The sequence below is a fragment of the Carcharhinus amblyrhynchos genome, chromosome 26 (genome assembly GCF_965287045.1).
Source record: "Carcharhinus amblyrhynchos chromosome 26, sCarAmb.v2.hapA, whole genome shotgun sequence".
In the NCBI taxonomy this organism is placed as follows: domain Eukaryota; kingdom Metazoa; phylum Chordata; class Chondrichthyes; order Carcharhiniformes; family Carcharhinidae; genus Carcharhinus; species Carcharhinus amblyrhynchos.
The window spans coordinates 35703143-35724980 of record NC_137349.1 but is presented as its reverse complement, the minus strand read 5'-3'; the positions used below and the strand labels follow the sequence as shown (position 1 = coordinate 35724980).

At 41.0% G+C, this 21838-nt stretch overlaps 1 protein-coding gene across 1 annotated transcript in view; it reads left to right on the top strand.

The window, feature by feature from the left end:
* The window catches only part of kdm4b (lysine (K)-specific demethylase 4B), a 406075-nt gene that overhangs the window by 151967 nt on the left and 232270 nt on the right, over positions 1-21838 (top strand). The window contains exon 8 of the mRNA XM_080213068.1: positions 14869-14972. Coding sequence (XP_080069194.1) covers positions 14869-14972 — 104 coding nt within the window. The remainder of the gene's footprint in view (positions 1-14868; positions 14973-21838) is intronic.

Here is a 21838-nt window from a genome sequence, read left to right as displayed (position 1 = left end):
TGCCATTCTACCTTTTCCTTTATGCCTGTCCTTCTAAAATATTGAATATCCTGGAACATTCAATTCCCACCCCTGGCCACCCTGCAGCCATGTCTCAGTAATCCCAATTACATTGTACCCATTTATATCTATTTGCGCGATTCCTTCATTCACTTTATTGCAAATTCTCCAAGCATTAAGGCACAGAACTTTTAAGCTTGTCTTTTTAACATTGTTTGTCTTGCTCCCAGTATTTTCTCTCTAACCTTGTATGAACTTTGTCCTTGGTTTCTCTGCCTGTCACTTTTCTTATTCCCTTTTTGTTTTCGTTCTTGCTCCCTCCTTCTCTGACTCCTTACATTAGATTCCTACCCCTATGGCATATTAGTGTAAACCCTCCCCGAGCAAATACTCCCCTCTAGGACATCAGTCCCAATCCTGCCCAGATGTAACACATCCAATTTGCACAGGGCCCACCTCCCCCACAACCGGTCCCAATGCCCCAGGAATCTGAAACTCTCCCCCTGACATCATCTCTTCAGCCACGTGTTTATCGAAGATATCCTGTCATTTTTACTCTGACTAGCCCGTGGCACCAGTAGTAATCCTGAGATCACTACCTTTTGAGGTCCAATTTCTTAACTTTCTTCCTAGCTCCCTGTGTTCTGCTTTCAGGACCATATCCTTTTTTTTTAACCCATGTCGTTTGTACCAACGTATACTGTGACCACTGGCTGTTCACCCTCCCCCTTCAGAATATCCTGCAGCCACTCCGAGACACCCTTGACCTAGCATCAGAGAGGCAGCATACCATCTAGGAATCTCATTTTTCGTCACAGAAACGCCTGTCTATTCCCCTTACAATTGAATCCCCTATAACTTATGCACTGGCACACATTTTACCCCTCCCTTTTGCCGCAGAACCAACCGCGGTGCAACGAGTTTGGCTGCTACTGCTTTCCCCAGAGAGGTCATTCCCCTCAACAGTAACCAAAGCAGTATATCTGTTTTGCAGGGGAGTGGTCACAGGAGATTCCTGCGGTACCTGCCTATCTTCTTGCTCTGTTTGGTGGTCACCCATTCCCTTCCTGCCTGTGGAGTCTGGGCCTGTGGTGTGAACATCTCACTATATGTGCTATCCATGGCACACTCTGACTCGCGGATGCTCCACAGTGTCTCCAGCCACTGCGCCAGCTCTGAAGCTCGAGCTTCCAGGAGCTGCAGCTGGAGACACTTCCTGCACACATGTTGACTCGGGACTGGAACTGTCCCAAGCCTGCCAGATGGTGCTAGAAGATCAGACCATGGATGGAGTGATTTGTAGCCAAATAAAGTAGTCACCTGTACCACTAACATCTCTCAAACACAGTGAGATTCATCAGCTAAACTGTGATTGGTAGCATTGGTTGAGAGGGGAGAATGTTAGCCACCAAACCAGGAATGTCCATTGCCTCTTCTCTGCTAATGCCTTAGAAGCTTAAATGCTTATCAGGTAGATTGTTTTTGGATCAATATTTTGTTGTTAGATCCTATCCTTCAAACAAGGTAGAACTCTCAGTATTAACCGAGAGAGTGTAGTTATATGTGCATATTCTGCAGTGGGGCTTGTGCTACCAAATGACCTAAGTTGCCACCTTGACTATTAAGGGGGAGACAGTGGCCAAGTGGCATTAATGCTGGACTGATAATCTCGAGATCCAGGCTAATGCTCTGAGGATCCTAGTTTGAGTTCCACCACAGCAGATGGTGAAACTTGAATTCAATAACAAAGAAACCTGGAATTGAAAGTCTATGACACTGTTGTTGATTATTTTAAAAACCTATTTGGTGCAACAATATGCTTAAAGGAAGGAAATCTGCATATCGTACCTAGCTTTATAACAGCAGGGACGTTATGCCAAGTAAAATTACTAGATGTGCTGACTTATTAACACTGAAAAGGATCTGGGGAATGGGGTTAGTCATCCAAGGACGCAATCGTAGAACCTAGTAGCAACTCAGGTTTTAGAGTGAAATTCAAGGAATACTGGAGACAGCGAGGTTCTGAGAATGCTGGAACAGCTGGGAGAATTGGAAGGGATAGCATAGGGATTAGGAGTAATGCAGACTGTACACTACTGATGATAAGTGGTGTATTTGAATAGTTCATGTGGAAGTGAATATTTGTTAAAGTACTTTCTTTAAAATAAAGCTTGTTTGTTCTGGAATATCTTGGAGAAAGCGAAGCTCTTAAATCATCATTGGAGGAGGGCGATGTATCCTGCTATATGTTAACTCTTAACAACGTACTAATCCCACACTGGGAAAATCTACCAATTGCATTTGTGCAGGATATTCAACAATCATAGACTAGTTACAGCACATCAGGATGCCATTTGGCCTATCATGTCAGTGCCAGCTTGCTGCAAGAACAGCACTGTTTACCCCACACCAATGCCTCTTCACAGCATGCTCAATTTTTTTTGTCTTTGGATAGTTATCCAATTCCCTTCAATAAACTCAATTGGAAGATGTTCTCTTCAACTGTTGAGCTAAAAATATCCACCAAAGCCAGTGAGATCTTGAAATAAAAACTTAAATGATGGTGTTAAAAGACAAAAACCAATTAATGGGTAAGTTTAATCATACTAATTAAAATATGTAAATGTAATATCTCTAAATTTGCAGATGAGACAAAGCTGGGTGGGAGGGTGAGATGTGAGGAGAATGCAGAGATGCTTCAGTGTGATTTGGACAAGCTAGGTAAGTGGGTAAATGCATGGCAGGTGCCATACATGTGAGATTATCTACCTTGGTAGCAAAAAACAGGAATACAGATTACATGAATGGCTACAGATTGCGAGAGGGAAATGTGCTACGAGACCTGGATGCCGTTGTACATCAGTTGCTGAAAATAAGCATGCAAGTGCAGTAGGCTGTGAAGAACACAAATGGCATGTTTGCCTTTGTTGCAGGAGGATTCGAGTATTGGAGAAGGGATGTCGTGCAGCAGTTATACAGGGCCTTGGTGAAACCACACCTGCAATATTGTGTGCAATTTTGGTCTCATCTGATGTTGCTATGGAGAGAGGGCAACCAATGTTTACCAGACTGATTCTTGGGATGCCAGGACGGACATTTGAGGAGAGATTGAGTTGGTTCGGATTTTCTGGAATTTAGAGAAAAATGAGGGAGGGTGGAAATCCTCATAGAAACTTGTAGAATTCTAAGAGGACTAGACAGGGTAGATGCAGGAAGGATGTCCCCAATCGTAGGGGAGTCCAGAATCATGGGTCATAGTCTAAGGATAAGGACTGCGAAGAGGAGACATTTCCTCACCCAGAGAGTGGTGAGCCTGTGGAATTTTCTCCAAAGAAAGCAGTTGAGGCCAAAACATTGTTGTCAAGGAGGAAGTTCGGTAAAGCTCTTGGGGCTTAGAGGGATCAAAGTGAGAACCACGTACTGGTTGCATGATCAGTCATAATTGTAATGAATGGTGAAACAGGCTCGAAGGGCCAATTCAGCGAATTATAGAATCCCTACAGTGCACAAGAAGGCTATTTGGCCCATCAAGTCTACATCAACTCATCTTTATAAGAAAAACTTACCCAGGCCCTAGCCCTGTAACCTCATACATCCACCCCACTAATCCCCCTAAACTACACATCTGGGGGCAATTCAGCATGGTCTAACCACCCATCCTGCACATCCTCAGACCATGGGAGGAAACTGGGTTCTGACATTGCAAGGCAGCAGTGCTAACTACTGTATCACCATGCCCTACTCCCCCTATTTTCTGTGTTTCTATATACTTGGAATTATTTTGTCTTGTTAAAAACAATGGCGTTTTGGTTACTGAGGAGGAAAATAGGGCAAGTTTTTTTCAAAAAACATTGACCTGATTTTTTTGACAATTCAGCTGAAGACCTGCTCACATGTAGTTTTTACATCATAAATGTTTATGTATAGTTTTTCCATGATCAGTGTAGACAATGTGTATCACCTTTGTGAACATTAAGTGTATGCCACGTGCAAGATTTTTAATACTTGGATATATTTGTTCTGCTGTTCAGTTAATGTTTCTGAGCCATTCTTGAGTATTGATCTAACTTGCTTACAAGAGTAAAACTGAAAAGAGAATATTTTCACTGACACAGTTGCAGATCAAAGCAGTGCCACTCACACATTGCAGTATTCTGTTTTGATAGAGTCATAGAGGTTTACAGTATGGAAACAGGCCTTTTGGCCCAACTTGTCCATGCCACTCTTTTTGTTTTAAAACCCCTAAGCTAATCTCAATTGCCCGCATTTGGCCCATATCCGTCTATACCCATCATACCCACTTAACTATCTAAATGCTTTTTTAAAGACAAAATTGTATCTGCCCCTACTGCTACCTCTGGCAGCTTGTTCCAGACACGCACCAGTCTCTGTGTGAAAAAATTGCCCCGCTGGGCACCTTTGTGTGTCCCACCTCTTGTGTTAAACCTATGCCCTCTAGTTTTAGACTCCCCTACTTTTGGGAAAAAATATTGGCTATCTAGCTGATCTGTGCTCCTCATTATTTTATAGACCTCTAAGATCACCCCTCAGTCTCATACGCTGCAGAGAAAAAAGTCCCAGCCTATCTAGCCTCCCCTTATAACTCAATCATCAAGTCCTGGTAGCATCCTAATAAATCTTTTCTGCAGTCTTTCTAGTTTAATAATATCCTTTCTATGATAGGGTGACCAGAGTCGCGCACAGCATTTCAAGTGTGGCCTCACCAATGTCTTGTACAACTTCAACAAAACATTCCAACCCCTGTATTCAATGTTCTGACCGATGAAACCAAGCATGCCGAATGCCTCCTTCACCACTCTGTCCACTTGTGACTCCACTTTCAAGGAGCTATGAACATGTATCCCAAGACCTCTTTGTTTGTAAGTCTCCCCAATGCCCTACCATTAACTGAGTAAGTCCTATGATGTGGTATTCTGTCCAGAAATAAGTTTCCTTCCCGCTACAATCCTACTACAGTTAATAGTCCACTCGTATTTCAGTCAGATTGCCTACTTTAGTGTGTTAATCTAGACATGGAGGAACTTGTGCTTTTGTTTATGGTGAGTCAGATGTTTTCTAGAACAGTGCTTTTATGTAAAATAATGTTATCAGGCAATCCATATGGTGTAGGTATACCTTCAGAGCTGTTAGAGAAGGAGGTTCTAGAATTTTAACCCTGTGACAGTGAATGAGCAGTGATATAATTCCATGTCAGTATGGTGTATGGCTTGGAGGAGATTTGCAGGTGGTGGTGGTGTTGTTCCCAGGCATTTTTTTCTACTTCTAGATAGTAGAGGTTGCAGGTTTGGAAGGTGTTGTCAAAAGGAATTTTGGTCGGTTGCTGCAATGCATCTTGTAAATGCCACATACTACTGCAACTGTGTTGATGGTGGAAGGAATGATGTTGGAGGTGGTGGATGGGGTTTCTGGCCAAGTGGAATTTTTTGTCTTGGATGGTATCAAACTTTGAGTGTTGTTGGAGCTATACTCATCCAGGCAAGTGGAGATTATTCCATCATGTTCCTGATTTGTGACTTGTGAATGTAGCCTGTCCATCATGCAAACCAACCTCCCATCCATTGACTCCGTCTATGCTTCCTGCTGCCTTGGAAAGGCAGCCAGCATAATCAAGGGCCTCATGCACCACGGATGTATTTTTTTCTACCTTCTTATGTCAGGAAAAGGATACAAAAGTCTGAGATCATGTACCAACCAACTTGAGAACAGCTTCTTTCGTGCTGCTATCAGACTTTTAAATGGACTTACCTTATTAAATTGATCTTTCACTATACCCTAGCTATAACTGTAACAGTATATTCTGCACCCTCCTTTCCTTCTCTCCTTTGTGCTCTATGATCAATATGCTTTGTCTATGTAGTGCAAGCAACAATATTTCTCACTGTCTCCCAATACATGTGACAGCAATAAATCAAATCAACTGTCGGTCGTGGACCAATTTTGTGGTGTCAGGAGGTGACTTACTCTCTGCAGAATTCCCAGCCTCTGACCTGCTCTTGTAGTCACAGCATTTATAAAGCTGGATTTGTCAGCCTTTAGTCCCATTAGTCTTCCTAGTACTTTTTTTCTCATTGTTTTAAGTTTCCCCTGCTTGTTTAATGTCTTCTTGGGATGCTTTTTGTGTCTTCTGCTGTAAAGACAGATATAAAGTACTTGTGCAAAGCGTCTGGCATTTCTTTGTTTCTCATTTTTAATTCCCCTGTCTTCCTTGATTAGGGACCAGTGCTCAGTCCCTTTTTTATATTTGTAGAAATTTTTACTTTGTTATATTTCTTATCAGTTTCTTTTCTGCAGCTCTTTTGTCTATTTCTGGGGGTTGAATAATCCTGCTGAAACCTATACTGACTGTCAGTGAGCAGGTTCTTGCTGAAGCAAGTGCTGTTTAATAGCAATGTCTACCATGCCTTCCATTGCTTTGCCAGAGATTTAGTGCAGACTGGTGGGGTTACATTGGGCCCAATTGGATTTATCTTGCTTTTAATGGGCATGACATATCTGCGAAAATTTTCACGTTGGGGAAATGTCAGTGTTGTATTCTCGTTGTAACAGCTCGCATAGCACACCGCTAGTTTTGAAACATAAGCCTTCAATACGAATTAGATCAGCTTTTATGACAGTCTGGTAGTTTTATTATCATTAATAACTAGATTAGCATTTTGTTGCAGATTTCTTAGCATTTTGTTCCAGATTTATTTATTAATTGAACTAAGTTTGCATCAGCTGCTGTGGTGGAATTGAACAGGTGCCTTCTAAGGAATAGCCAGGCCTCTGGATTACTAGTGAAGTAACATTAGCACTATGCTACCAACCATGCTGCTCTTCCTCTGCATAGAAGTTTAACTGGGCTAGTACCCATTGTGAAGTCAGAGGGTTCTCAGTTTCAGCTTTAACCTAAGACTTGAACATGTAATCTAACTGCTATTCAAGAGCAATACTCTGGAAATGCTGCATTTTTAAAGGTGTTTTCCTTTTGATGAATAGATGAACTGACACTTTGCTTGTTAGAAAGGCATTCAAAGAAGAATTATATGCCCCAGTTATCATTCCTCCCTCAAATTATTAATCATTTATTTATTTTGTTTGGGATCTTGATTTCTCCTAAATGTATTTATGTCCAAAACAACTGTTATTGCACTCAAAGCAATTCATTGTATCTGAATATTGAGATGTGTGATAAAGTGCTATACAAATGCAACCAATTTTTGATATCAATATACCATCAAACCCAATATTTTTGGGGGTCTTGTTTGCTGTTTATCGTTGTATCTCTTGGCTTTTCTCTCTTGAAAACTGTATTTATTTCTTTTCATGGTTTACCAACTAGTTTAGCCTATCACACACCTTGTGCCTTTCCACAAAGCCTTCAGAGTAATATTAAGATACATTTTCTTTCCACTTCCCATTCTGAGACACTTATTTTGAGTTTCTCTTCTCTGCAGGGAGCTGCATCATTGGCAGGCATGCTAATGGCTCCATTGGGAATATGAGCCAACATCTAGGCATTGCAGATGCCAATTGGGAATGCCCATGTAGGGAGAGTCATTACTAACTGAGTACACAGGGCAGGATATTTTTGATTTGAAAGTAACTTGCTGCGATGGTGTGTGAGAATTCATTTTTTTAACACTGACTTGCTCTGTTCTCTGAACTGTGGTTATTTTCCTTTTTAATCCTGAAGTTTAAAGTTCCTCTATTTTAAGTTTGGATGAACTGCCATTTATCATTCCCATCTTCAGTACCCTGCCTATAACATCTCCATATTTTCTAATTTTTGTTCTATTTCCCAACATGTCTACGGTTACCTCAAATACTCTTTACACCTCCATTACATTTTGTTAGAGACTCTATTATCCAGTTTCTGGCCTGAAAGTTAGAAATGTTCACCAACTACGTAACTACAGTTTTCTCTTTGTCTTCATCTTTCTCAAGTTTTCAGTTGTCTTCAGCATATTGAACATTTTATCCTCTTTCATGTCTTGCATCTACCTATCACTTCAGTGACAATGCTACCTATTAATTCTACTCATACCTATTGGAGTCCAGACATTAACCCTGCCTCCAGTGGTAGATCCTGCTCTGTTTATTAGGTCACCTTCTGTGATTCCCTCATTCCCCTTTCACTATCATCATATTATCCTTGACTAAGATGAAGAAGAACGAGGGTGGCTTTCTTACAGCAGCTGATTGCATCCAGCTTCTTCTCTGGTTTCAGCATCAACCTTTGGAGTGATGCAACGATTTCTGGCAGCTTGTGTGTTAGCTATGCCAAAGTTGAATTTTTGCTCCTCTCTGCACTGGCATTTACTTCTCAGCCTGTCATCTTTAGCTTGCTTGAAAGATTGATGTATTGCTCAACTCTGAATTCTTCCCCCTCACTTACCGAGATACCATTTTCTCCTGTCACAAACGTTGCTCAACTTTGTCCCATCCTTTCTCCCCGAGCCCCTCTCATAATCTACATTACTTTTACTTCAAAATATGATTTCTTCAATCTTTCATTTCCCAACTCTGCACAAGATCAAATTAGGGCAGTACGGTGGCACACTGGCACTGCTGCCTCACAGCGCCAGGGACCCAGGTTCAATTCTGGCCTTCAGTGACTATCTATGTGGAGTTTACACGTTTTCCCTGTATCTGTGGATTTTCCCTGGTGATCTGGTTTCCTCCCACACTCCAAAAATGTGCAGGTTAGGTGGGTTGGTCATGCTAAATTGCCCCTTCGTGTCAGGGGGATTAGTGAGGTAATGGGTTGTGGGATAGGGCCTAGGTGGGATTTTTGTCGGTACAGGCCCAATGGGCCAAATAGCCTCCTTTTGCATTGTAGGGATTCTATGAAAATACTACAGCCTGCATTCACTACCAGCCCCTTATTTTCGGTTGCTCCATGATCCACTGGTTTCCATGGTGTCACGAATGACATTGGGAACATCGTAGACCATTTCAATGAAATTGATGTGCAAGATTTGTTTGTCATTTGTTTTTCTGACTCTCATTTCATTTGTTTTTCTGAATCTCATTTTCTGTGTCATCACCACCACCTATTACTCCCTGCTCCCCTCCCCACATTCCAACACCACATGCTGGGTTTGAGCCAGAAATATCACCAATAAGCTTTTTAAGTTATGAAGTCTTTTCTCTTTGACTCCTCCATTGCCCATACAAGCCATTTTCATTGCAGCATCTTATCTTTATATTATTAATGAACCACCAATTCCTTGACCAGTGGAAATAACCTTTCACTCATTTCAAAATTTTGAATGTGGGGACCTCTTGAGTAAGTACAGTCCAACTTTTAGAATTTCTGAACCCATTGTGTAACTTCTGATTTTATATAAACAGGATTTAAAGAAATATGGCGAACCATCTTTATGTACCAGTATTTTCAGTGTGGTTTTGCTTAGAAAACAATAAAAATGATGTTGTGACTTCAGTTTCCCTCTGGAAAATTGGGTTGAAGCACAAAGGAATATATAAAATATGAAACAAAACATCCATGGTATCTAAAATATGAAGTTTTGTTGAACTTTTTAACATCAATTTTAGTTAGAAAACTAACTTCCTACAGGATGAACACAAACCATAATTCTGAGCATCTGTTTTTCCATTAACTTTAATCCTTAATTCTTGTCATGTTGCGGAAAATGTTATTTTTAGTCTGGGCAGTTTTGGAAAATCTCATCTTGTGTTTTAGATACGTATGTCTGGATAACTTCATTATGTTGATGACTGTAAAATATTAAACTTATTATTAACTATTAAATTATAAGCTATTATCTTCGTTATGTTAATGACTAGAAGCCGTTCAATTAACCTAATTTTAAAAATATCGACACTTGTACTGGTCCTGTTGAACATCTCCTCTCCTCACCATATTTATTCAAATGTCAATTTTGTAACAAAAATAGCGTACCCAAGTTTCAAATCTTATACTTGCCCTTTTCCTTTGTATTTTGTTCCTGTGTCTATTTGATTTGGTTATAAATGAGCCCTAAGTACTGCTTTCTCAGTCATTTCATTTATACTGATGCACCGTGCCAAAGATTCCTTAGAATCCCTACAGTGCAGAAAGAGGCCATTCAGTCCATCTGCACCAACTCTCCAAAAGAGCATCTTACCCAGGCCCTCTGTGTCCTGTCCCTGTAATCCGCATTTACCATGGCTTATCCACCTAATCTGCACATCTTGAGGCACTGAGGCAATTTAGAATGGCCAATCCACCTAACCCATACATCTTTGGACTGTGGGAGGAAACCAAAGCACCTGGAGGAAACCCACGCAGACGGGAGATTGTGCAAAATCCACACAGACAGTCGTCCGTGGCCAGAATTGGACCTGGGTCCTTGGCACTGTGCCACCGTGTCATCCAGATGTACTAAACATGATCTGCTGCATTTTTTTTGGAGGGCTCTATTTTGAAAGCTTTCTTATACCATTTGACAAAAAAGGTTCAGATGTTATCAAACCTTTTTATTTCATTTATTTAAAATTTATTAAATTTTACAAAGTTTGGCCAATCAGCAAGATAGAGTCTAGGCTTCATGTTTTTTGAAACTTCATTATATTGTGCTAGAATGTGTAAATTTGACAGCAACTTCAAGTGAGTTAAATGCAAATATCTGAAAGTTGCTTGATGTGGGCTGCCCCCCTGAGATGCCTAGGGAAGAGATAAGAGGCATTACTAAACCATCTAATAACTTGTTAGAAACAGGTGTAATGCCAGAAGTGGTGGATAGCTGATATAATTTCAATATTTAAGACAGAACACATCCAGGTAATTACAGAGTGGTCAGTTTAATATCAGTAGAATGAAAAACAATGAATCATAGAATCTAGAGAGCTCAGGGCAAACTGCAGGAAAAGACAAAGACGACAACTGCATGAAAGGCAGTGTTGTCCTTGTCTTGTAAAGAACATCAGTATCAGCCAGCGTAGGAACAAGATTCTGGAACTGGCTGTCTGGTGACTTGCAGCTAAAATGCTTAACCTGTTCCAGTTCCAGACTACAACCTCCAAGACTACAAGAAATCTCACCCCCTTATGTATCGTTCACATTACAAGACCCTCTATTCAAGGTTAAATCATCAAATCCATTATTGATCTGCCGTGTGAGATGCCCAAAATCCTAACTCGGACACTGAATTAACTTTAATCAGGAGAAGCGCGTTATCTTCATCTGTACCCTGAGTGTGTGAATGCAACCAAGTGTGTAATACAGTGTTAATAAAGGATAAATGTGTGAGAAATGCTTTTATTTTAAACTGTTGAAAAGCTTGCTATTGGAATACACGCTCCAAGGGTAAGATAAGGCATACCTCTCTCCAAACAGAACATATTGATGAGTAGTTAGAGTGCAAAGCACGCTCTGTCTGTGACACGTTATTTGTATCACTCTGATCTGAATGTGTCTGGAGTTTAACACCATACTGGCAAAAATCTGGAGTTAATTTAGCTCCAAATTTATAATGTTTATTGAAGCACCAGTGAAGTTTTTTTTAAATCACAAAAAAGAGATGATGCAACAAAATTGTTAAAGAAGAAAACAATTTGCTATTTATGTTTAACCCAGTACAATGAAATTTTTTGTTGTAATGACAGTAAATGACAGCATTAGCTGTTGTTATAAAAACTGACAGCAACTTCACACATCCACACGTGCGCAGTTAAAAGCAGAAATCACCATTATTCATTGTCTGCTTCTCCAGAGGGTGCCATCTGTTCCAGTCTTTGCAGATACAATCAACATAACAACATTAGTGATCTGAGATGAACTTCCAACTTTTTAAACGTATTGTACTTATTATAAAAACCATCAAAACCGCTGGGCCTCCTTAAACGAGGTGTAACTGAGTCTTTTTAAACAGCACAGCAAGTCTTAATTACAGATTACCAATCTCTCTGGTCCTGCAGGCCTAATTTTAGAAATCTAGAGTGTTATCCTCTGTTCCATAAAAGAAATTCCATTGATATTTAAATAATGCTAGAAAGAAAACCACCCATAATTTAGTGCAACTCCATGAATGAACAGCAGCTGTCGTTCATTAGACTTAGTAAGAAGTCTGATAGCACCAGCTTCAAGTCCAACCAATTTATTTGATAGTAAACTCGCAAGCTTTTGGGGTTTGCTCCTTCGTCAGGTGAATGGAGAGTTCTGGCCTCAGAGCACGTAACAGCACACACAGTTGACAGATTACTGATTAGAATGCAAGTCTTTACAACTAACCTGCTATTCAAGTCTTAAAGATGCTGACAATGTGAGTGGAAAGAGCATTAGGCATAAGTTGAAGAGATGTGTACAGTAAGTGAGGTTTTGCAAACCCAGGCAAGTCATGGGGGTTACAGATAGTGTTCATTAGACTTGCCATGGCCCATTTAATTCTGAGCTTGTACGGTGGAAGTTGCCCTAACTTAGAGATCTGAATAGTGTGTTGCCTGCCACAGAACATGTGGGACATGTGAACAACAACTATGTCTAATCATGCTGTTAAAAATGGATTCTTGGACTAAAAATAGCAGCCCTATCTTTCTGTGCTGAATTTAGGCCATATTGACCATGCAAAGTACAGAAGGTCATGTTGATTGATGCACTTGAATGTGGAGTCAGACAGCGAGATGACATTTTACTGCATCTTGAGTTGGGGGGGGGGAGGATGGATGCAGGAAGTCTGGTCTGGACACTTCCGGGGGGCCAGTGATCGGGCCATAGAGGGGTGGGGCTACTGCACATGCGCAGATCTTGGCACTGACAGATGGACGGATGCAGAATGGCCCACTCAGCTCTATGCTGCCAGCCTCTCCAGTGGGAATAGACCCCACCCTGTGATTTTTTTTTATGTGAATCGTGCTAGTTTGTTCAAAAATCTTAAATCATATGATGCACTTCAGTGGATTAATTATGGGGTGTTCAGATTATGGCACAGTAGCACAGTGGTTAGCACTGCTGCTTCACAGCTCCGGAGACCTGGGTTCGATTCCCGGCTCGGGTCACTATCTTTGTGGAGTTTGCACATTCTCCTCGTGTCTGCATGGGTTTCCTCCACGTGCTCTGGTTTCCTCCCACAGTCCAAAGATGTGCAGGTTAGGTTGATTGGTCGTGCTAAAAATTGCCCATTAGTGTCCTGAAATGCATAGGTTAGAGGGATTAGTGGGTAAAATATGTAGGGATTTGGGGTAGGGTCTGGGTGGGATTGTGGTTAGTGCAGATTCGATGGGCTGAATGGCTGCCTCCTGCACTGTATGGTTTCTATGATTACTACTTTAAATGTTAATGTACCCTGACAGGATAGTAACAGGTAATAGATAGATTTCTCTTATTTTTTTAACGTGGGATTAGATAGGAGTTCTGTGCATATTGTAGAAACTCAATTTTGATACCAATCTACCAGCATTTACTGCCCAGTTGCTATTACGAAAGCTGAAATCCCCCATGATTATTCTAGGTTTTTTACTCCATATCCTAATGTGTGAATATTTCTTCCCGCACCTACTTCTACTCTCAGATGATCTGCAGACTGTACCTATTGGTTCATCGACCCTTTATTAACCTTATCCATCAAATTTCTGACTTTGTATTGCTGATGAGCTGCATCCCTTTTTCCTGTTGCTATTAAGTTGAGCCGTAACTTCTTGCTTCCCCAGTGTCGAATTTGGAGAATATCCCAGTGATGTACTAGGGAATCCATCTTGGAAGTCCCAATGTAAAGGCTTACCTGGCAGTTGTCTGGAAGGGCTAAGACAATTGCGATTTAAATCGTTCACTTTGCATGGTTCTGACAATTTAACACCTATTTGATTACTCTGAAAGAGTCAGAAGGAACAGAGTCACTCTAACTCCAGAATAACTATTTTGAGCACCCAGATTGAGCCACTAATCTAATTTGCTTACATTAGAAACTTACCTTTTTCCTTTCCACTCACCCACTATATGGCAGCTTGTGTCCTCCTCTCTGCTCCTTTTGTACTTCACTGCTGGAGCCAGAGACACGCAGTTTGCTTCTTCTGTCTCACCCTGGCCTGAGCCAGGAAGATTGGATAAGACAGGCACTTTGCATTTTAAGTGCAGGTAATCTGCTGCTGGTTGCCACTCTGAGGAAGTTACAGGCTGATACCTCTAATAACTACAGCTGCTGCACCTCTCCATGGCTTTATCCTTCCTTTCCTGAATTTGCCCGTGTCTCTCTGGCACCTGAAAAGTGATCTGTTCTTTGCAATCTATAAATTTAACCCTACCACTGGTTGCTGCTATTGCAGGTGCCAAGTCCCAGTCTTCTGGAAATACCTTTTAAAATTTCTCCACTTTATTTCTGTCTTGCCTGCTTTCAAAAGTTTTTGTGAAAGGTTTTTCTAAAAGGACAGGAATATGAAGCATAAATTGCCTTTCTCCGAAGGTGCTACCTATCCTGCTAAATATTTCCAACATTTGGAAATGTGCATGTGTTTTGCTTTTGCAGATGAGACGGTACAAATAGGCCAAGGATCAACCTTTGTGTTTTCTACTTGAGTTGGTTGAAGTTGAAAAAATGATGGGTTAGAAAGAAAAGTTAGCTAATGTGAAAAATACCGAGCTGAAGTTCTGTCAATTCTCGCACTTCAAGGTTAGCGGAGGTGTTTCGTGTCTGGCAAGTAAACACACCCCAGCAGGGAGTCAACAACTTTAGGAGGAAGAGGAGAGAAAATTTGTGAGAAAGGAAGAGTCAATTTGCATTGTTACATTTATTACATTTGTGGTGAATTTGCATTCTGACTAATTAGCTTTCAGAGAAAAAAAATTGATCATGTTAGAACAATGCTGTTTGATATTGTAATATAAGTGGGGAAAAATCTGATCCATTCTTCTATTTTCTTTTCTTGCAGGCTTCTTTCCAGGCAGCTCTCAAGGATGTGATGCATTTCTTCGACATAAGATGACTCTCATATCACCTTCAATACTGAAGAAGTATAGCATTCCATTTGACAGGGTAGGTTATTTGTGGTGATGGCTGAATTTAAAAGCGTTGCAGTTAACAGATACTAATATGTATGATTTTTTTTAATATATAAGCAGAGAACAATGTGTTTTCCTTATTTTTTTTCATGGGCATGTGTGGGTGTCACTGCAAGTCCAGCAATTGTTGCTCACCCCTAATTGCCCTTCAATGGATTGACTTGTTAGGCCACTTCAGAGGGCTTTTAAGTGTCAACCACATTGTAGGCCAGACCGGCTAAGGACAGCAGATTTTCTACCCTAAAGGAAGATTTGTACCGGACGGATTTGAACCGGATGGATTTTTATGACAATTGAAATGATCACCATTACAGAGACCAACTTTTAATTTTAGATTTATTAATTCAATTTGAATTCCACCAACTGCCATTGTGGGATAAGAAGGCTGTGTCTCCAGAGCGTTAGACTGGGTTTCTGGATTACTACTTCGGTGACAAGTGCACCACCACCTTCCCAAGAGAATCAGGTTAGATGGGGCCAGTGTTCAACCTGGCCAGAGCTTGAATCTGTGTGACTTGTTGCGGAATAGAAACCCTGCCGTGAAGGAGGAGGCCGTTTGGTTCAATGAGCCTGTACTGACAACAATCCCTCTCGGGGCCCTTTCCCTGTAACCCCACGTATTTACCCTAGTAGTCCCCCTGACACTAAAGGGCAATTTAACATGGCCAATCAACCTAACCCGCATATCTTTGGACTGTGGGAGAAAACCCATGTAGACATGAGAAGAACGTGCAGACTCTACACTGACAGTGATCTAAGGCCGGAATCGAACCTAGGTACCCATAGTTGTGAGGCAGCAGTGCTAACCACTGTACCACCGTGCCACTTGAGAGTCAGATGTTAAATAACAGATTGGGGTTTGCAATTTAGGAAGTAATATTAACCTGTTAAGCAAGCTCAGATGGGTCATGATTGATTACAATGACTTCAAAAAAAGATGCCTATCCTGTTGGAAGCCATGATGTGAAGATACCAGCATTGGAATGGGGTAAGAACAACAAGAAGTCTCTCAACACCAAGTTAAAGTCCCAACAGGTTTATTTGGTACCACAAGCTTTTGGAGCACTGCACCTTGATCAGATGAGTGTTCACCTGCTGAAGGAGCAGCGCTCTGAAAGCTTGTGACACCAAATAAACCTGTTGGATTTTAACCTGGTGTTGAGAGACTTCCTACTGTTTCTGGAAGCTGGATCTTTATCCTGGGCTGGTAATGTCTCAGCCATTATGGGTTGAAAGAAGGTCTGATGTTTGGGAAGTCATTGTCTCTGTAAACTCTGACTCTGTTAACAAATATTGCTTAGTAATGGAAATGACCTTCATGCAGCTTTGTTCGAAGTTGGTGTGTGCAGTTCCTGGTAATCTTGTTAGAAACTTCTCTGACATAATGCGGTGACATTTCTGGAACTGATTCACAGAGGGCCAATCACCTTATTTGTCAGCTGAAAAATCCAGCTTAAAAAGAAGAAACCGCAATAAGGGTAAAGTTTAAAAAATATATAAAAATCCCAGTATTAGGACTAGTTCTGTAATGTGATTGGTGCGATTAGTTATAAGGGAATGTTTTCTTTCTTGTTTGATTCTTAATATATTATAGATTTTCATTAGTTAGAATGGGACGACTAATGCAGTATACTATAAATGGTACAATTTTTTTCCAACATGTAAGTAAGCAGGGTGATCTTAGAATCCATATATACACATCCTTAGAGATGGCAGGGCAAGCTGATAAGGTAGTTTAAAAGAAAATGTGTTATTTGTTATTTTTATTTGTTCATGGGATGTGATGAGCAGTGGCAACTTGCGCATTTATTGTCCATTCCAAATTGCTCTTCGGAAGATGGTGGAATGCTACTTTCTTGAGCTGCTGCAGTCCAAATGATGAAGATACACCCACAGTGCCATTAGGTACAGCATTTCAAACCTGGACCCAATAACAGTGAAGGAATGGCGATATTTCTTTATCAAGATAGGCTGTGACCTGTAGGTGGTTGTATCCCCATGCACTTGTTTACTTTCTCTTTCTAGTTGACAGAGCTCATGGGTTTGCAATGTGCTCTCAAAGAGGCATTAGTGAATTGTTTTAGTGTACCTGCACATCAGAGGTGGAAGGAGTGAATGTTTAAGGTGGAAGCAGATGTGATGCTGATTGAGTAGACCAACATGCTGTTTAAGTTCTTTTGAGTGCACAGATTATTTGTTTCAAATGCAATTTTTTTTGCTTGGCTGCAAACTTTTGTTAACTTAAATGGGCTGTCTTTAATGCAAGAACTGTAGAGGTACTGTGCAGCTTAGAGGGACCATTGCCTAAGAGACTGCCCTAAAGACCTCCTGCAAGTTGTCGTCGACCTGGCTGATCTAATTGTGGCATCAGCTCCACATTCTGACTCTATTCCCTTTTTAATAAAGGGGTCACATGTCCCATTTTCCAATCTAATGGGACCCTTCCAAAATCTGTGGGGTTTAGGACAATTAAAATCAATACATCTACTATCTCAGCAGCCATTTCTTTTAAGACCTAGGATGATATCCATCAAAATCTGGGGACTTGTCAGCTTTCAGTTCTAATCATTTTCTCAAGAACTTGAAGGCTTTGGAGAGAGTACAGAAAAGTTTACCAGGATGTTGCCTGGTATGGAGTTGTTAGCTATGAGGAGAGATTGTTCTCCCTGGAAAGACAAAGGTTGAGGGGCAACCTGCTAGAAGTTAATAAAATTGAGAGGTATTGAAAGGGTGAAAAGTTGGAAGTTTTTACCCAGGGCAGAAATGGCAATTACAAGGGGCACAAGTTCAAGATGAGGGGAAAGTTCAGTTGAGATGTTCAGGGGAAGCTTTTTACACACAGGGTGGTGGGGGCCTGGAATGCACTGCTAAGTGAGTTGATTTAGACAGTTCCATTAGCCACGTTTATCAAGACTTATCTTGATAGACATACGAACGAGGGATGTAAGCAGTTGGTCTAGCTAGGTAAATGTGATTGGCACAGGCTTGGAGGGCCGAGGAGCCTGTTCCATGCTGTTTTGTTCTTTGTTCTAATATCCTTTCCCTGGTAATTGTAATTGTTTTAAGTTTCTCCCTCCCTCCCACAATTATTGTTGTATTATTTGTATTCCCTATGTGAAGACATGCAAAATGTCTTTTTAATTCACCTGCTATTTCCTTATTTTCCATTATTAATTCTTCAGTCTCACTTACTCTTTTACTTAAATTCTTTTGAGCTGTTTTTATGTTTCTAGCCATCTTTCTTTCGTTCTCTAATTTCTCCCTCCTTATTTAATATTTTGGTCACACTTCGCAGTTCTTTGTGCTGTTTCCAATCTTTTGACCTGCTGCTCATCTTTGCAGGTTACATGCTCTTTCTTTCAATTTGGTACCATCAACTTCTTTAGTTAGCCTCAGATGAATGTTCTCATGCAGTCTTGCATTGCAGTTTCATTATGCTGAGTACCTCACTTTTAGGGATGTCTGGTTCAGCCCCTGACATGCTATTCTACACTCATAGAACCTGGGCTTGTCCTCTGGTATGATGGTGTTGATAGAGTGAGGGATATATGGGAGCACGAGGTTGCACTTTGGGGTGGAACACAATTCTTCAGCTGCTGACGACCCATGGAACTTCATAGATGCCTGGTTTTGAGCTGTTAGTTTAGTTCTGGATCCATGGCTAAATAACACAATGAAGGGTGTTGATAGTGTGAAGATGGGACTTAATTTCCACCAGGACTGTGTGGTGGTGACTCCTACCATACTTTCATAGACTGAATGCATCTGTGACAGATTGTGAGGGCAGCACAGTGGTTAGCACTACTGCATCATCGTGCAGGGACCCAGGTTCAATTCCCGGCTTGGGTCACTGTCTGTGTGGAGTTTGCATGTTCTCCCTGTGACTGCATGGGTTTCCTCCGGATGCTCTGGTTTCCTCCCACAATCAATAGGATATGCCGATTAGGTACGTTGGCTATGCTAAATTCTCTGTGTGCCTAAACAGGCACCAGAGTGTGGCGACTAGGGATTTTCGCAGTAACTTCATTGCAGTGTTGATATAAGCTGACTTGTGACACTAATAAATTAACTTTAACTTTAAACTTTAAAACAGATGGATTGGCGAAGATGAGACCAGATTGGTCCTCATGTTGGTTCTCTCACCACCTGCCACAGGCTTGGGTTTATAAATGGAGGAATAGACTATAAAGGCAAAGAGATCATGCTAGAACTTTAAAAAGTAACTGATTAGGTCTCAGATGCAGTATTGTTCTGAGGACTAATTTCAGCCAACATGTAAAAGCCTTAGAAAGGGTTAAGACAAGATTTACCAGGATGTTACGAAGAAAAAGTTAGAACTGTCCTCCTTGGAAAAGGGAAAGTGACCTGTTAGAGGTCTCTAGATAAGTTTGATAGAGGCAATAGAAAAGACTTTCTTTCTGGAAATTAGTCAGAGATTATAGACTTAAAACCACTGGCAGAAAGTCTGGAGGGAAAATGAACATTCTTTCCATGCTTGCTGTGATTTGAAATGCTCGACCTGATTCCAGAAGTTTTGTAAAGGAGTTGTGCAGGTACTTGATCTCCCAGTTACAGAGAAAATGCAGAAATGTAGAACTAAGTGCAGCTGCTCTTTCAGTGTCAGCACAAGATAGGTGAAATGGCTTTGTTCAATGCCATAAGGTTCTATGATTCATTCTGTTTCTGTGAAGTCCCATTTAACAATCACCTTTGTCCTTACCGATCTACACCGGCTTCTGGCAGCCTATGCCTCAATATTAAAATACTCGCCCTCTTACAAATTCCTTTAAACATCACCTATCCTACAACTTGGAGATCCCTGTCCTCCCCCAGTTTTGGCTTCTTGTGCATCCTCGATTTTAATTGCACTACTAGTTCCTGAGGCCCTAAGCTTGGGAATGTCCATCCAAAATGTCTCTGCCTCCATCTCTCCCTTTAAAACTTGCCTTTTTGATCAAGCTTTTAATCATCTGTCCGTCTATTAACTACTTTAGTTAGCCACAGATGAATGCTAATATGCAGTCTTGTAGCTTCATCATGCTGGCACCTCATATTTTGTTTGATGGAGCTCCCTTGAAGCTATGTGGGGCGTTTATATGGTACCTTTAATACAGTAAAATGCAAGGTGTTGTTAAATGAGGGATTTTGAAGATGAATGAAGGTCTAATGGTGAAGATTAAGAGAATCTATGAAACTGAAGCCAAAATATGAATGCATGACATTAGGACGTCTTATGGCACAGGGATAATGTCCCTACCTCTGTGCCAGAAGCTCCGGGTTCAAGTCGAATATCAGACCACAGAAGGAGTGTTTGTTGGACTGATAATCAGCTTGGGCATCCTTCCACCGCTTCCCCACAATTTCCCCAAGAGAAAAAAGTATACATGAAAATTATGCTTAAAAAAATGTAGGTCCAGGATAAAGAGGCTAAGGAAGACACACTTCTCTGAGCTTTGAATCTTGAAGTTGACTTTGGAGTGATAATTGATCTGGAAGCTTCAGAAGTTGAAATTATAGATCATTAAGGAATTTGGTCAGTTTGCAAGGTTTTTCAATTCTGCACAGCACAATTGCAAATCCGTATTGTCTGATAGCACTTTGCACAAATGCAGTGGCACTCCACTTAAGAGCCATCTGAAACTGAAGAGATGTTCTTGGAGGATAGAGTTTAATGAAATTTTAAATTTGGGGGATTAATCTCGAACAGTCTTGAGGGTGAAGGAGTTGAGCACCCTATCTAAAGTGTTGCATATAAACCCTTAATCATGCCATTGGTTTAGAATAGTTTTCAATCTAGTCTCTCAAAGCATGATAACTACAGGGCAACTTAACAGTTATGCAATTAATATAATGAAGGGGGGTAGAGGGGAAGGAATGTACAATTAAGAACAGAATCTTGTACCAGCTCAGACTAAGGAATGAAAGTCACCAATGAATGATGGTGATTCTGAAATAAGTATGTGCAGTCTCAAAGCATAACTGCTCGCAATTCAGCGTGAAATTTAATCATGCTATCCTGAGAGGATCTTGAGCTACCTGCTTTAGGAGGTGGAGAAATATCATATTGGTGTTGTCTTTTCAGACTGAGATTGAGACACACTAAGAGCTTTGCCTCTAATAAAATACTATATCTGAACTTGTTAAGAGTGCTAATTTGCCAGCATTTGCTGCGTGTAAGTTTCCCTTTGTGGATTCCTTAGTCAAGGAGTAGGGAAAGAAAAACTTAGAATTGATCCCACCTGTATGGAATAGGGATTCACAATAATGGAAATGCACGGCACATTTGTAGAATAATTGCTGGTACACTCCTACGGTAGCCAGGCCTGAGAATAGTATTCCACAATATGACCACTAAACTTTTGTGGTCAAGAGTTGTAGCTGACGCCCTGAGGAGTAGAGCTGTGTTGTAAGTGAAAGGATGGACTATGCATTTATATAGTGCCTTTTCTGGAATGTAACCCTGAAAAGTGAGGGGTAATGCCTTTTGGGAGGACTAACAAGGCAAGGGAATAGACAGTGAATGGTCAGACCATCAGAAGTACAGAGGATCAGAGGAACCTTGTTAAGAGTGCTAATTTGCCAGCATTTGCTGCATGTAAGTTTCCCTTTGTGAACTCCTTAGTCAAGGGGTAGGGAAAAAAAAACCGACGGTGCAGAGGGACCTTGGGGTCCTTGTGCATGAGTCGCAAAAACCCAGCCTGCAGGTGCAGCAGGTGGTCAGGAAGGCGAATGGGATGCTGGCCTTCATAGCGAGGGGGATTGAATATAAAAGTAGGGAGGTCTTGCTGCAACTGTACAGGGCACTGGTGAGGCCGCAGCTGGAGTACTGTGTGCAGTTTT